The sequence below is a fragment of the Sorghum bicolor genome, chromosome 1 (genome assembly GCF_000003195.3).
Source record: "Sorghum bicolor cultivar BTx623 chromosome 1, Sorghum_bicolor_NCBIv3, whole genome shotgun sequence".
Classification (NCBI taxonomy): Eukaryota; Viridiplantae; Streptophyta; class Magnoliopsida; order Poales; family Poaceae; genus Sorghum; species Sorghum bicolor.
Window position 1 is genome coordinate 71,054,803 of NC_012870.2, and position 15,506 is coordinate 71,070,308.

The 15,506-nt window shown below is 45.7% G+C and overlaps 3 protein-coding genes across 3 annotated transcripts; 2 read left to right on the top strand and 1 right to left on the bottom strand.

Moving 5' to 3' along the window:
• On the top strand, positions 3,365-6,352 carry LOC8078831 (L-type lectin-domain containing receptor kinase IV.1). Its single transcript, XM_002465482.2, has one exon. It carries the CDS (start codon positions 3,781-3,783, stop codon positions 5,788-5,790), a length of 2,010 nt encoding a protein of 669 aa, XP_002465527.2. The 5' UTR covers positions 3,365-3,780; the 3' UTR covers positions 5,791-6,352.
• LOC8054312 (L-type lectin-domain containing receptor kinase IV.2) lies at positions 6,364-8,553 on the top strand. Its single transcript, XM_021451857.1, has one exon. The coding sequence runs from the start codon at positions 6,544-6,546 to the stop codon at positions 8,551-8,553; it is 2,010 nt and encodes a 669-aa protein (XP_021307532.1). The 5' UTR covers positions 6,364-6,543.
• LOC8054313 (uncharacterized protein DDB_G0275933) lies at positions 8,762-12,109 on the bottom strand. Its single transcript, XM_002468114.2, has 3 exons — positions 11,900-12,109; positions 10,457-10,604; positions 8,762-9,089 (listed from the first exon to the last, which is right to left on the bottom strand). Exons 1-3 carry the CDS (start codon positions 11,952-11,954, stop codon positions 9,014-9,016), a joined length of 279 nt encoding a protein of 92 aa, XP_002468159.1. The 5' UTR covers positions 11,955-12,109; the 3' UTR covers positions 8,762-9,013.

Consider the following 15,506-nt stretch of genomic DNA (forward strand, 5'->3'; position numbering starts at 1 on the left):
AGCATTAGCCCGTTTAGGATGGACCTATATAGCCTAAGGAGACCAGCTATATCTCCACTCACCTCATCTCGAAGGATCAACCGGTACACACAAAAAGGGATATTTATATGGTGCAAGTGAATCTTGGGAAAGGGCAAAACGAAGGGTGCCTTCAATTTCATTGCGTGGAGAGGGAGAAAAAGTTGAAACGAGCAATTGACGTTAAAGAGTCATATTCTAGTACTGAATCATTCTGCAGCTGATGCTGATGCTGATACTGATTTGTTGCGATAGATAAACACTGTTCTGTAGCTGAAAAGTGATAAGTTCAATCGAACAGGTGATTTTTTGACTTTTTGACAACAATAAGCATGTATTAGTTGACACCTCAGGGTGATTAATATTGTGAGACTTGGGCCGGCCTTAGGCCAGTCTCAATGGACAAAGTCACTGCACGGTTTCACATAACAATGGAGTATCTATGAAATAACTCCAGCAATGGAGCATTTCACTTTGTTGTTTCCATGACTAAACAAAGCATTTAATTGCTGCAAAATGATTGGATCATATGCAAGATGGTGAAACGATTTGGCCCTCAGTGGGGATTTCATCCTGTTTCACCGCGTGGGAAACAACGTCCGTGGAGTTTTCACCATAGTGAAACTACTTCCTTTTCTCTCCTCTTCATTTCATACAAAAAGTGCAGTTTACTAACATGCCGCTCTAATAAATATGCATGACATCCTGGTGAAACCCTCACTGAGACTGGCCTTAGGCCCTGTTTAGATTGCTGATGAAAATTTTTTGGGTGTCACATCGGATGTGTCGGAAGGATGTCGGGAGGAGTTTTTAGAAACTAATAAAAAAAACAAATTACATAGCTCGTCAGGAAACTGCAAGACAAATCTATTAAGTATAATTAATGTTTCATTAGCACATGTGGGTTACTGTAGCACTTAAGGCTAATCATGGAGTAACTAGGCTTAAAAGATTCGTCTCGCGATTTTCAACCAAACTGTGTAATTAGTTTATTTTTATATGTACATTTAGTGTTCCATGCATGTGTCCAAAGATTCGATGGGATAGATGAAAAAAATTTGGGTAGGAAACTAAACAGGCCTTATTATTCTGACCTTATTATTCTTGGATTAACAGGATGCTTTTATGGCCCTTTACTCGAGTGCTTTCAGGCCCAACCAACTCACTCATCAATGTCGTCTGAGAAACCACAGTAGTGTTCACGTAGATCGGCAGTACCACTGTACCAGCAATTGCTTCTGACTGTCTACCAACTGCTTCCGGTGCACAGTGGTCTTATGGGTGACGAAAATGGTAATGCTTGGCAGTTGCAAATTGCAATTATATAACATAGGAGTATACCTTTTCTTTTCCTCTTTTCTACACAAAAAGACGACAGTTTAGATATGCAGTCATATGTAGTATGTCTGAATCAACGAGTCTGATCGATCATGACAGGTGGAAGTTTATAGGACAACATCAGTGACTAATTTTATGCCGTCACTTCCATTTTCCAAACAGAGCAGACGAATTTGACTTCACGTCAATGGTCTTATGGTTGAAAATGGTAATGCCTGGCAATTGCAAATTGCAATTAACATATGAGAAGTGCCAGTGCCAGGACGTTTGATTCGGGTGATAGCGTCCGGACACCGAGCGAGCGTCAAATCGCACGGAAGAAAAGAAAGAGATTGAAAACCACCCTTGCCTTCTCGCATTGAATCACGACTCAGCTTGCCCCGTGTGGAGAAGAAAGTAGAGATTACCGCCCGTCCGCACAAAGAAGAAAGTAGAGATTGGAACGGCCCTTCCTCCGCTCCCCGCGCATGAAACCCGCCTGCAACCACCCACATGCACGGGATACGCACGCCCCAACCTTGCTGGCCCCCAGCACCTCCGTCTGCCGCCAGCTCGCCCCCACAAAACCGTCCCCTAGTTCGCCCCTCCCCCATTCCTACCGCAACAGAGGATAAAACAGCTAAAACAACATGAACATGTTATTGCAACAACACCGAAGAAACTGCTACAACAATAGGTTGAAGTAGTTGAAACACCATGAACATGTGTATTGCAATAAAACAAAAAGAAACAATAGCTGCCACATTGGGATGAAGACGTTGAAACACCTTGAACACATTATTACAACAATAAAAAGAAAAATAGTTGAAACACCATGTTGAGACATCATGAACATATTGTTACAACAACACTGGACAACCGTTGTAACAATAGGCAACAACTACTGCAAACATGCAAATTGAATCATCTAAAAACATGCTGCAAGCTGAAAGCGGTACTACTGCAACATCAACTGAAACACTTCTGCAACATTCAAAGAAAACCGCTACAACACGGTGAGATCCGAATCCCAAAAGCTCATGAAAACCCTAGCCACCGCCACATCCCTTAGATCCAGAGTGAAGAGGAGGAGGACGACGAGTAGGAGGAGAAGAGCTAGATCTAGAGGAGAATGAGGGGAGAGAGCTCAGATCTAAATCCAGAGGTGAAAGAGGAGGCCTCGGATCCAGATCCCTCTGTAACCTACCTCGTTGGAGCCGCCACCATCGTCCTCATCTCCGGTGGTGTGCATAGAGCCGGGTCGCAGAGGCAGTGAGGGTGCGTGGAGGGCACAGTGGCGAAAGGGAGCACGAGTGGTGCAGGGGCGTGCTGCGAGCCTGCGGACGTGTGGGCGCGATGCCCCTCAGTCTCGACGACGACGCAACCAGCGACGCGGAGAAGAAAGCGAGTGCGGCAAGGGATGCGAGCAGAGCGAGTGAAGAGGGTGCTCAGAGAAAGAAGCAGACTATAGGGAGTGATGCAGACAGAAGCGAACAGAGAAAGCAAAGCGCTGCATACACGCGTATGTTCCCTGGTCCATCTAACGTGGACGGACGCTCTAGTAGTATCATTACCGTTAACATATTCTTGTTATTCCTCTTTTCTACTGAAAAAGAGGACAGTTTACAGTTCTGTTTAGAACATGTACAGAAAAAAAGTTTACAGTTCTTTTTGGAACATGTAAAGAATAGGTTCTATTGTTGTGTTTGTCATGTGAAATTGAACCTATTCTTGCGTTCGAAAGTCTCATCTCTAGTATATGTCTGAATCGACGAGTCCAACCGATCATGACAAGAGGAATGTTATTGGACAACATCAGTGACTTATTCTATGGCCTTGTTTAATTCACCTTAAAAACCAAAAAAAATTCAAGATTCCTCGTCACATTGAATCTTTTGTCACATGCATGAAGTATTAAATATAGATAAAAATAAAAACTAATTGCACAGTTTATCTGTAAATCGGGAGACGAATCTTTTGATCCTAGTTAGTCCATAATTGGACAATATTTACCACAAACAAACGAAAGTGCTACACTAGCGAAATCCAAAATCTTTTCGCATCTAAACAAGGCCTATGTCCTCACTTCCAATTTCCAAACAGAGCAAACGAATTTAACTTCATACTGCATCAGCAAAGCCCAGTCATACTGTGGAATCTCTCCTGTCAAGGAACGCCAGTAACCCGATCCTTGTTCAAACCATCACCAACCATGAGAAAGAAACGGTTGACGTGGTAGGAAGGCACCACACGACTTCACGAGACTGTCAAGTGCCGACAGTCAAATAAACCTTGGCCACTGTACATCTTGTTTAGTCAAACGCAGCAACCTGTAGAGGCACCTGTGAGCACTGCACTCATCTGTTTTCAGGCCAAAAAAGAGCTCAGTATAAGTTATTACAGTGCTAGTTTCTTGAACTCGCGGTGAACCTGATCAATCAATCCATGCTGCCTACGTTCTTCCTCTTCCTCGTCACGCTTGACCACCTCGTGGCCGCCATGGACGAGACGGCGTTCACCTTCAACGGCTTCTCCAGCGCGAACCTCTCCCTGGACGGCATGGCCACAGTCACGCCGGACGGCCTGCTCATGCTCACCAACGGCACCACCGCGCTGAAGGGGCACGCCTTCCACCCCACTCCGCTGCGCTTCCACGGCGCGAACGAACAACACACCGTGGCATCCTTCTCCACAGCCTTCGTGTTCGGCATCATCGGGCAGTACCCCGACGTGAGCAGCCAAGGCATGGCGTTCGTCGTCTCCGCGAGCAGGAACTTCACCACGGCGCTGCCGGGCCATTTCCTGGGCTTGGTCAATGCCGCCGACAACGGCAACGCCAGCAACCACCTCTTCGCCATCGAGCTCGACACCGTTCTCAACGCGGAGTTCCGAGACATCGACGACAACCACGTCGGGGTTGACGTCAACAGCCTCACCTCCGTGCGAGCGGCCTCCGCCGGCTACTACGACGACCAGACCGGCTCGTTCAGAAACCTGAGCCTGATCAGCCGCAAGGCCATGCAGGTGTGGGTGGAGTACGATGGCCGGGCCATGGAGCTCAACGTGACCATGGCTCCCGTCGAGATGCCCAAGCCAAAGAAGCCTCTCCTGTCCACCGTCGTCAATCTCTCAGAGGTGGCCACGGACCAAGCGTACGTTGGCTTCTCCTCGGCAACGGGGATAATCTTCTCGCACCATTACGTGCTGGGCTGGAGCTTCAGGATGAACGGCGAGGCCCCGGCTCTGAACGTGTCGATGCTGCCAGCTCTGCCGCGCACGGCCGGCAACACGCGGCGAAAGGTCCTCGAGGTCGTTCTGCCAATCGCGTCTGTGGTGTTCGTTGTCGCACTGGCCACGGCGATCGTCGTCGTCGCCAAACGGCGAGCGAAGTTCGCCGAGCTGCGCGAGGATTGGGAAGCTGGCTTCGGGTCGCATCGCTTTGCGTACAAGGATCTCTTCTACGCGACGGGCGGTTTCAAGGACAAGAACTTGCTTGGGAGAGGAGGATTTGGGAGGGTGTACATGGGCGTGCTCCCGAAATCCAAGGTGCAGGTCGCGGTCAAGCGGGTTTCGCATGAATCCAGACAGGGGATAAAGGAGTTCGTCGCGGAGATCGTGAGCCTCGGACGCCTCCGTCATCGGAGCGTCGTGCAACTGCTAGGCTATTGCCGGCGGAGAGGTGAGCTCCTCTTGGTCTACGACTACATGCCGAACGGCAGCCTCGACAGGTATTTGCACGACCAAGATAAACCCGCCTTGGATTGGGGCCAGAGGTTCAAGATAATCAAAGATGTAGCGTCAGGCCTGCTGTATCTTCACGAAGATTGGGAGAAGGTCGTCATACACCGGGACATCAAAGCCAGCAACGTGCTCCTCGACGCGGAGATGAACGGCCGGCTGGGTGACTTCGGGCTTTCAAGGATGTACGACCATGGCACGGATCCGAACACCACCCACGTGGTTGGCACCATGGGGTACCTAGCCCCGGAGCTCGGGCACAGAGCCAAGGCGGCACCGCCCACTGATGTGTTCGCGTTCGGCGTGTTCCTTCTCGAGGTCACATGCGGGAAGCCGCCCGTCGAGGAGGACGCTCAAGGGAGCCAGGCCGTGCTTGTGGACTGGGTGCTCCACCATTGGCGCAACGGCTCCATCATGGAAGCAGCTGATCCGAGGCTCGGAGATGACTATGCCGCCAGGGAGGTCCAGCTGGTGCTCAAGCTTGGCCTACACTGCTCACATCCACTGGCCAGCGCGAGGCCTAGCATGCGGCGAGTTGTCCAGTGCCTTGACGGCGACATGGTCTTCTCGGAGAATGAGGTGATGCCCATGAATTTCAGTTTCAGTATGGCGACTCTGATGAAGGACCAACAGCTTGAGCTGGATGCCATGGCGTGTGAGTTGTCTTCAGCGTCAAGCGCTGGCACTATGTCTAGCACTCTGTCGGGAGGAAGATGACAGCATATGTAAGGTTTTGTACTTCTGTGGCTAAGTAAAATGCCCACATGTTTCGTTGTTTGGTTCCTCAGACCGCAAGCAAGTGTATGTTCTCATTGTCTCGTAAAGATTACCTGTTCGGTTGATCATTTCTACGGCTGATGCTAATTTGCTGAGAAAAAAAAACACTTTTCCGTGGCTAAAAAGCAGTGGCTGGAGTATGCAGTGAAGGAAACCGTACAGATTAAGTTCTTATCTGAGAGCTTGAATTCCTATAACTAATCTGGTAAACGAAAATATATGAGTGACAAATCTGAAATTGTCCCCTAACATGCGTGATAAACTAAGCATATTATACGAAATATTTACGTCAAAATCCTGTGGAATTTGAGTGAGTAGCTGACAAATGTTTCGCTCGCTGCTTACTTTTTTAAAAAAGGCTCCTTACATTACACGTCTGAGAATGAGTCAAGAAAGATGCCCGGCCGGCAAAGTAACGAGACAAGAGTAGCTAGTCATAAATACTGTATCTTTGAGGTGACATGAAACGTTAAGTTTGGCAGTCAAAGAACATCCTTTCCAGGAAGGCACATGCGCGAGAACAGTATTGGTGATGGCATTACCTTATTGAATTGACTTGGAAGAAGACCTCCGCCGAGCACTGCTAACCGTCCAGTTCAACAAGATTACTCCACAATCGGTCTGAAAATAGACTACTGCCTCCCCAGTAACAAATGTTCGAGAAGTTTGCCCAGCTCATGCATCACGGCAGCCATGGTTAGCGTCAGGTCCATCTCCATCCTTCTACTCTTTGTCCTCCACAAAATCGAGCGGGTTTCATCTGCCAACAACGAGCAGTTCACCTATGAAGGTTTCACTGGTGCAAACCTCACCCTTGACGGCGCTGCCGCTGTCACGCCAAGCGGCCTGCTTGCTCTAACCAACGACAAGCACACCAAAGGCCATGCGTTCTTCCCGGCTCCTCTCCACTTCCACAGGCCAGTGAGCGGCACCACCCTCCAGTCATTCTCAGCCACTTTCGTGTTTGCCATCAGCTCTGAACACGCCCAGCTGAGCGACCATGGCCTCGCCTTCGTGCTCGCACCCAGCAGCAACCTCTCGGACGCCACTGGAGCACAGTACTTGGGGCTCCTCAACATCAGCAACAATGGCAAGCCCAGCAACCACATCCTCGCTGTCGAGCTTGATACCGTCCTCAGCCCCGAGTTCCATGACATAGACAGCAACCATGTCGGCATTGACGTGAACAATCTCCAGTCCATGGAGTCTCACACTGCCGGCTACTATGAAGACGGCACTGGCAAGTTTCTGAACCTGACACTGATGAGCCGTAAGGTCATGCAGCTGTGGGTGGACTACAGTGGCCAGGCCATGGAGCTCAATGTCACCTTAGCTCCTCTGGATGTTGAGAAGCCCAAAGACCCTCTGCTGTCAACCGCCATCAACCTTTCAGAGATAGTGAACACTACAGCATACGTTGGGTTCTCATCGGCGACAGGTCTCTCCATAGCATACCATTACATACTTGGCTGGAGCTTCAGTTTGAATGGAGCTGCACCTGTCCTCAACTCATCTAACCTACCTGAGCTGCCAAGATTACCTCACCAGAAGCGCTCCCTATCTGAAACTTTGGTGATAGTGCTGCCATTTGCCACAGCTGGTTTCATCATCGCATTGCTCATTGTTGTATTCATGTTTATGCAAAGATGGTTGAGGTATGCTGAGCTCCGTGAAGATTGGGAGGTCGAGTTCGGGCCGCACCGGTTCTCTTACAAGGACCTCTTCCATGCTACTAAAGGGTTTGTGAGCAAACAATTACTTGGGACAGGAGGGTTTGGGAGAGTGTACAAAGGGGTCCTTCTAGAATCTAACTTGGAGATTGCAGTAAAGATGGTGTCGCATGATTCTAAGCAAGGAATGAAAGAGTTTATCGCGGAAATCGTTAGCATGGGGAAGCTTCGACACAAGAATCTAGTGCAGCTACTTGGATATTGCCGTCGCAAAGGCGAACTTCTATTGGTCTATGACTACATGTCAAATGGTAGCCTCGACAAGCATTTATATGACCAGAGCAGACCTGTTTTAAGTTGGAACATGAGGTTCCACATCATCAAAGGCATTGCATCTGGTTTGTTGTACCTCCATGAGGATTGGGAACAGGTTGTTGTTCACCGAGACATCAAGGCAAGCAATGTTCTTCTTGACAGTGAAATGAATGGATGTTTAGGTGACTTTGGCCTTGCAAAGATGTACAGTCATGGCACCAACCCAAGGACCACAAATGTCGTTGGCACCATGGGGTATCTCTCCCCTGAGCTGCTCCGCACAGGGAAAGCATCACCAGGAACCGATGTTTTTGCATTTGGGATGTTTCTATTGGAGGTGACCTGTGGACGAAGGCCACTAGAGCATGACCAGGTCGTGCTGCTAGACTGGGTGCTCGAGCACTGGAACAAAGGAGCAATTCTTGACACGGTGGATGCACGGTTGAGTGATCAGTACAGTGCAGAAGAGGCGAGCTTGGTTCTAAAGCTGGGGCTCCTATGCTTGCAGCCAATGCCTAATGCACGGCCTAGCATGCGGCAAGTCTTGCAGTACCTCGATGGTACATTGACAGTCCCAGAAATGGCAATGATGAACCTGGACTATGGCACTCTGATGTTTCTGCAAAGTGAGGGGTTCGACTCATATGCCATGTTGGATGCGTCATCATTTGCAACAACAAGCATCGGTCCTGGATCTGACCTCTCAGGAGGACGATGATGTTAACTTGATTTCCTATTGGTTATCAGTCTTGGCCAGTAGTGTGTGTCTCCAGTTCTTTTTTTAATCAGTAGCTTAACTAGGACCGGAAAATGTAACCCCATCCAATGCTTTGCTTTGTATTACTCCCGTAAACTCAAATATGCATATGCCCACATGATTTGTTATGAAGCAAAATATGTAATCTTGGTGGAACTAGAGCTAATGGTAGCAGGGAAACGAACACAACTGCATTATCTGCATCCACACAAAATCTATTAGGGATGAAAATTGCAACAGAAGAAAACAACTTATATCGCATATTCGACAGAGACAGAAACATTGCCATCCAGTACTAGTATCAGGTTATGCATGGGGCAGAATCAATGTTTGCAACACTGCCCATGAATAGTATCTATCAAAGGCAACAGTATACGTACAAGCAGGGAGATCGTGATGCACATTGTGCAATGCATTTTGCTTATTGGTTCATCTCCTTGCTCTCCTGCTCAATCATATAAGCCTTCTTCATTTCTTCCAGGACTGCATCATTTGTGCTGCCAAGGCATACAAAGCACATGGTGAATATCCACATGAATAGGATGTGTTTCTCATGCCAACAATAGTTTTAGTAAACAAATGCAATATGCAACTTCTTGAAAGAGAGTAAAATTGAACATCTTCCAGGCTACAGTGATATGTCCCAAACTAAGGAAAACAAATCACTTAAACCAAAGGAATGAAAATCATTAGCATAGTCACTAACTTGTCATCACGTGAAGACACTCACATTCTAGTCATGATGGATAGCAGCACAGCTCTTTTTTTTTTTCCCACACAAATTGATCAGTACCCCCTCCATTCCAAATTATAAGACATTTTGGCTTTTCTAGATACGTACCTTTTGTTATGCACTTAGATATACACAATGTCTAGATACATAGTAAAAGCAATGCATCCAAAAAAGCCAAAAAAATTTATAATTTGGAAAGGAGGGAGCAAATAATACTAGGGTCATCAAATAGAAAACACAACATTTGAATTAACAGGGAATCAGGCAAATTGTCAACCATCAACATTGTCCAGTGTTTTAGCATCATTGCCCATGAGACCATGCTGTCACAAGCAATAAGATCTGGTTACTCCTGGAATTCTTGACAGGGACGTACACTGAACTTGACTATCAAAATTCATCACGCGTAAATATTGGAGAAAAGATTAACCATACCTAAGTTAAATTGTGCCTGGTGCTTACTGATAAGATAAAATTGTAGTAACACCTCCAGAAATGCATATTATGAATAGCTAAATGAAAATTGAAAAGAGAAAAGATTAACCATATCTAAGTTAAATTATGCCTGGTGCTTACTGATATAAGATAAAATTGTAGTAACACATACTAATCAACCTCCAGAAATGCATCTTATGAATAGCTAAATTAAAATGTTGCTGTTTTTTTTAAAAAAAAAAACAAACTAGAGTTGAAAAGAGGAAAAACCTGCACATATATTTTTAACCATATTATTCTGCTACTGAACAGGTAAGCGGCATCCATTTCTGTAATTATAGGCAATATGCAAAATTTCCCTTTTTTGGGTTGGGTCATGGTTTGATGTCAAAGGCACGTTTGTTTCTGGTATGAGTTTGTAAGAATGGGCGGGTGGGGGCGGGGAGCATGGTGGGTGTGTTGTAATTTATTTATTTATCTCCTCAATGCAATGATACACACCTCTCCTATGTATTCAACAAATAAAATATATATGAAAAGGTGAATAGTGCTGTTATATGCAAACAGATTGTAGAAATTAAATGTGAGTGCAATTTTATCATAAACAACAAAAATCAAACAAATAACAGAGATGCCACCTGGATGCTTATTATAACAATAGTAAACTTACAAGACTGGAATGTAATGAGCACTTACTATTGATGAAGGCACTCATTCAACTCTTTTGCTTGTTTGCGGCATTGCCATACCACAGAAAATGTTCTTCCTCGAGCACATTCAGCATATTTTGAACAATAGAAATCACATTCCTTAAGGGCCTTTTGTTTCATTTTGCTCCGCAAAGCTGAAAGGAGAAACAAATAATGGGCAGAATTAACTCTTAGAAATAGATACAAATACAACAATCCTTAATGGGTTTCCTCTTTCCTGGGCATAATCTAAAATCATTATCAATGAATGCTAAAGAGCATCTCCAACAGGGACATGCTAGTAGACAACAAGTCTTGCCATGTCATCAGTTTGCTTACAGTAGAGAGGAAAATTGCTACTACATAGCAGAGAGATGGGTGTTAGCTATTAAATAGTAGATACCTAATAGCTTCAGCGCAAATTCTAGGTCACGAAATGATGATGTGGGTCAAGGATAAATACAATACGAATTACTGAATGTTTGATAGATATAGTGCATATAGTCCCTTCATCCCAAAAAGAGTGCAATTCTCGCTTTTTGAGTCAAACAGTTTCAAATTTGACCAGATCTATAGAAAAAAATACTAACAGTTATGATACCAAAAGTATCATTGTATTAATCATGGACTATATTTTCACAGTAAACCCATTTGGAGGCATGAATGCTGTTACTATTTTCTATAAATTTAGTCAAAGTTAAGAAAAAATGACCTGTTCAAATCTATAATTGCACTTATTTTGAGACGTAGGGAGTAAAATAGAAATGTATTCTATACACCATAGATGACATGGACACATACTATGGTACGGTTTCTAATGGAGACGTCGTAAACAATGATAATCCATTGAACAAAGTACTGTTTGTGTGAGAAACATTCTGGCCATGATGAACAGTAGTCCATTAATCCAACCATTACATCTTTTTATGAGATTCAACGTTAATTAATGGCTTGCTGGGAAATTTCCTCAATAATTAAGAATAGTTAGTTCGCTCCACCGGGCATGGGATATATTCTGTCCACTTGTGTGAGAAAACATTCTGATATTCATTCCGTTACAGTAAAACAGAATGCACTAATATTCAGGTGTAACAAGCTGCAAGATAAAGGTTCTAAATTTGTAATGGACTGTGCAGATGGGCACTCTACTACAAAACTCGAATCTGTTACACTAACTGGTAATAGACTACAAATTGATAAGCAACATGAGTTAACAACACCATATCGATGGAAGTCCATGCAAAACTGCCTATCGTCGTGCAAATACCAACTAGTGCATAGTCAGGCGAAGTGAAGCGACCAACATAAGGCGAAGAACCAGCGGATTTAATCTTGCAGCCAATTATCCATCTAACATAGAGAATGAATAGGAGCTCCCCCACACTCCAGGACGCCGAAATCACCAAATGAAAAATGCTATGAAGCACGGATGCGATGTTGCGGGAGTCACCTTCCTCCACCTTCTTCTTGACGTGATTCTCCCGGGCCTCCTGGAGGTACCCCATGTCGCCGGGTCGCGGACTAGATGCTGCCGAACTGGATTGGGGAGAGAGATCGAACAGCTGGGGGTTAAACCCTAGCGCCTTTGGAAACGCTCGCGGACATTGACGGTGAGGTTTTCTCTCTCCTCCTGCTCCGAGGGGGCGAACTGGTGAAGTGCTCGAGTTTGCGGAAGTTGGGCTGTTGAGCCGTCGGTCGGCGGCCCACGCGTTACATGGGCCACTTCGGTTGGATCGACATGTCCAGAACTTTTGGACCAGGGCCTTGTTTACTTCCAAAATTTTTTGCAAAATAGAAATATTAGCACTTTCGTTTGTATTTGACAAATATTGTTCAATTATGGACTAACTAGGCTCAAAAGATTCGTCTCGTCAATTCCAAACTGTGCAATTAGTTTTTATTTTCATCTATATTTAATACTCCATGCATACATCTAAAGATTCAATGTGACGGGAAATCTGAAAAATTTTGCAAAATTTTTGAGAACTAAACAAGGCCCAGACCTATACGTCGGCCGTCCGATTTGGGCTTGAAAATCGAGTTGTTTTAAGCCAGCAGTTCCACCCGTCCATTTCTATTTTCGGCGTGGGGTTATCTGTAACTCTTATAATCCTAAACCCCACTAACTATTTTTCTAAGCATGTAAGCTATTTACCTAAGCAGTACACTACCATATTCAATTAAAATCTACTAAGTAAAATCTTAATAACTATTTCTTTCAACATGCAATGCACTACCACATATACAATTAAAATCCAATAGCATACATGACAACTGTAGTGTCTAGGTCAACAAGATAAATAAGTATAGCCCACATCATCATACTACATAATCCACTAATCCGCAATTTCCGCAGCATCGCGCAGGGTATGCTCCTAGTTATAGTTATTTAACAATTGTTTTTTTCCTCCTTACGGTCTCTTCAGACATTCTATTCCGTTTCCGTCCCTGTTCCTCGAGCGCGCACCTGACCGCGCCCACCCACAGCAGCACCGAGCGCCTAGATCTACGTAGTGTAGCAGTCGATGTGCCAATGGAAGTTCCTGTACCGCAATGCTGCGACCATGGCAGAGGCAAAAGCCGAGAGCCATGGCAGTGCAGCCCATCGTCCCTCCTCTTCCAACAATGTGAAACAGAGGAGTTCCTCGTAGTCCAGTAGGAACCCTCCATGGCCCTTCACACACCCGACGTCCAGTAGCAGCTCCACAATCCTAGGCATCACCCATGCAGAAGTCAGAAGTCTGGCCATCGCTTGGCCAAGTATGTCTACATGGAAGCAATTGACTAGGCCAGCAATCGAGGTGTCTCGTCCTCGGTGCCATTGGAGATCGCCGGTCGCTGGTCGGGACGGGATCCGACTTCACGGCACCAGACATTTGGTCATCGCCGCTCGGGCCTGTTATGCATGTGACGAGTTCTACCAAATGAAAATACTATTATACTTCTTTTAATAAAAGTGAAGATAAGTTCCTGGCCCATAAAATTTAAGTTTCGGCCCATGACTTAAGTTCTTCTCACCAGGTCTCTCTATGATTTTAACCTTTAGATGTAAATAAACGATGAAAGACTCATTCTTTTCAAGCACCGTACAAATTCTCACTGTTGGATTAGTCGTGTGGTGATGGCATAAATGAAGGGCTGAACAGTGAACGCAGCGTTGTCATGATGGGACCAACGCTGGTCTCAAAATTCGGGATGGCTCACAGCTCCACTCAACCACACGAGATTCTTGGATGGATTCCAACAGTTGGGCGATGAGGACAACTCCACCAACACCAGCAACGACCGAGTCATCACGAACGAGCTAGTCCTGGAAGGTACTGCGCTAACTGACGAGCGAATACAGGCATACAGCTGCCGAGCGAGCTCGACGCTTTTTGGCACCAACCTGTCGTAAACAAAGAACGCAGGACGGCAAATCGGCAATGGCATCTTAGAGGAACGCGCGTAGGCACACTTGTGGTACACTCATCGGGAAATTTAGGTGAAAAAGTGTTTCTTGCCTCACGATTATTTGACTCTCGCGGTAAACTTCGTCTGGATGCGTGTCGTGTGTTTCTGAAAAGGGAAATAGATCCAGGTGGAAGAAGGATTAATTGGTTGCCCAATGGTACACGTTGGAGGAGAGCGCTAGAGATGTTGGTGGTTAAGTTGGTGGCGGCAAGGCTACCTGGCCCGTGCTTGACCAATGACAACGCACTGCATGCGCATCATCGCGTGCACCAGACATCATGGCGAATTTGTATCGCGCTAGCTGCTGCTCACGGCGGAGAGGCACGTATTATCCATTTATCCAGCGTCCTGTTAGTTTGACTGAAAATACTACTCGTTGATTTATTATGAGAGAAAAACATTACTAAGTATCTGTCAAATTTGATAGATAAGCTTAAGTGAACAAGCTCACGGGTAGTTATTCGTGCAACTAACCAACTAGGTAAAAATAACGAGTATATTTGTTTGTTTAAAAAGTTATGGCTAAAAGCATTATTCACTGATTTATTATGAGAAAAATATATTAATCAATTAAAAAAATGATTTATAAGATAAGCGAACAAATTCAACGTTAGCTACTGCTCTATCTTTTTTTGATGAATTCAGGCTCATTCTGCTCGCAAAGAAAGAAACGAACCGAGCGGTGAATAACAAGTACAATCATATACAGTAGTGTTTGTACTTGTTAGCTGAACCTGAAGTCCATCGGTGACACAGACAAACCCATGGAAATTAGCCCGATAAGATTAACCTGTACTGTACTTCCAATCGCCTTCAGGTGCAGGCAGCCACGGATGAGGACGGCAATGACGACAGGTGTCGGCGTCAGTGCGATGATGGGCTCGGCGCGTCGCTTTACACAAGAACCAGGCGCACGATGGGGGCCCTTTTCCCCCTAGTTTATCTGCAGCTCTAGTGACAGGTATTATCGCTTGTTCCCCGGTCGCTTTGACTTGGATCCATCACATCCTATGGCCTTTCTAATCCTGCCCATGAATCATGATCTTTTTAACCCGCCAATAACTGAAAGATCACGCCGCGATCTGTTGTGTGGCAAGAGCGATCGACCTCGCGCGACGCACATGCATGGTAGCGCGCCACGCCTTTTTCCAGTGATCTTGTGTCGCGGTGTCGCCTTTGTAAAATTCAATGATTGTGTGTATGGACTAGGATGAGTGGTCTCATTAGTCATTACCGGCCGGCTTGTTTGACGTTTGCGTACGTGTTTCTTGTCTGAATTGAAAGCTGTTCTCTGTTTTCTCTTGGTCCATGGATTTTTACCCAATATGCAAAACTACGATCCCGATACGTGCGAGATTCAGAGCAACGCATTGGACGATCGACTAGAGTCTATACATGCGACCGAGGAAGTGGTAGTAGTACAACAAATCGGCAATGGGCGTTCCGGCCACATATGACCGAGAAGAACTTCGAATTAACTGCTTCTCTTCCCGCATCAATCGGTAAAGTTAAAGCCGCCCTACCTTTTTCTACACGTCGTTGTTAGTTGTTACTTGCTAGCCCTTCCAGAGATGTACCTCAATTTCCCCCGTTTACCACGGCAC

What these genes read in the sequence shown, in the direction of transcription:
- LOC8078831 (XM_002465482.2), top strand. Translation starts at nt 3,781, where the DNA reads ATGCTGCCTACGTTCTTCCTCTTCCTCGTCACGCTTGACCACCTCGTG.
- LOC8054312 (XM_021451857.1), top strand. Translation starts at nt 6,544, where the DNA reads ATGGTTAGCGTCAGGTCCATCTCCATCCTTCTACTCTTTGTCCTCCAC.
- LOC8054313 (XM_002468114.2), bottom strand. Translation starts at nt 11,954, where the DNA reads ATGGGGTACCTCCAGGAGGCCCGGGAGAATCACGTCAAGAAGAAGGTG. An exon ending in CAAGAAGAAGGTGGAGGAAG is followed by an intron (nt 10,605 to 11,899) that starts GTGACTCCCGCA and finishes TTCTCCTTTCAG; the next exon opens with CTTTGCGGAGCAAAATGAAA. An exon ending in AATGAGTGCCTTCATCAATA is followed by an intron (nt 9,090 to 10,456) that starts GTAAGTGCTCAT and finishes ATGCCTTGGCAG; the next exon opens with CACAAATGATGCAGTCCTGG.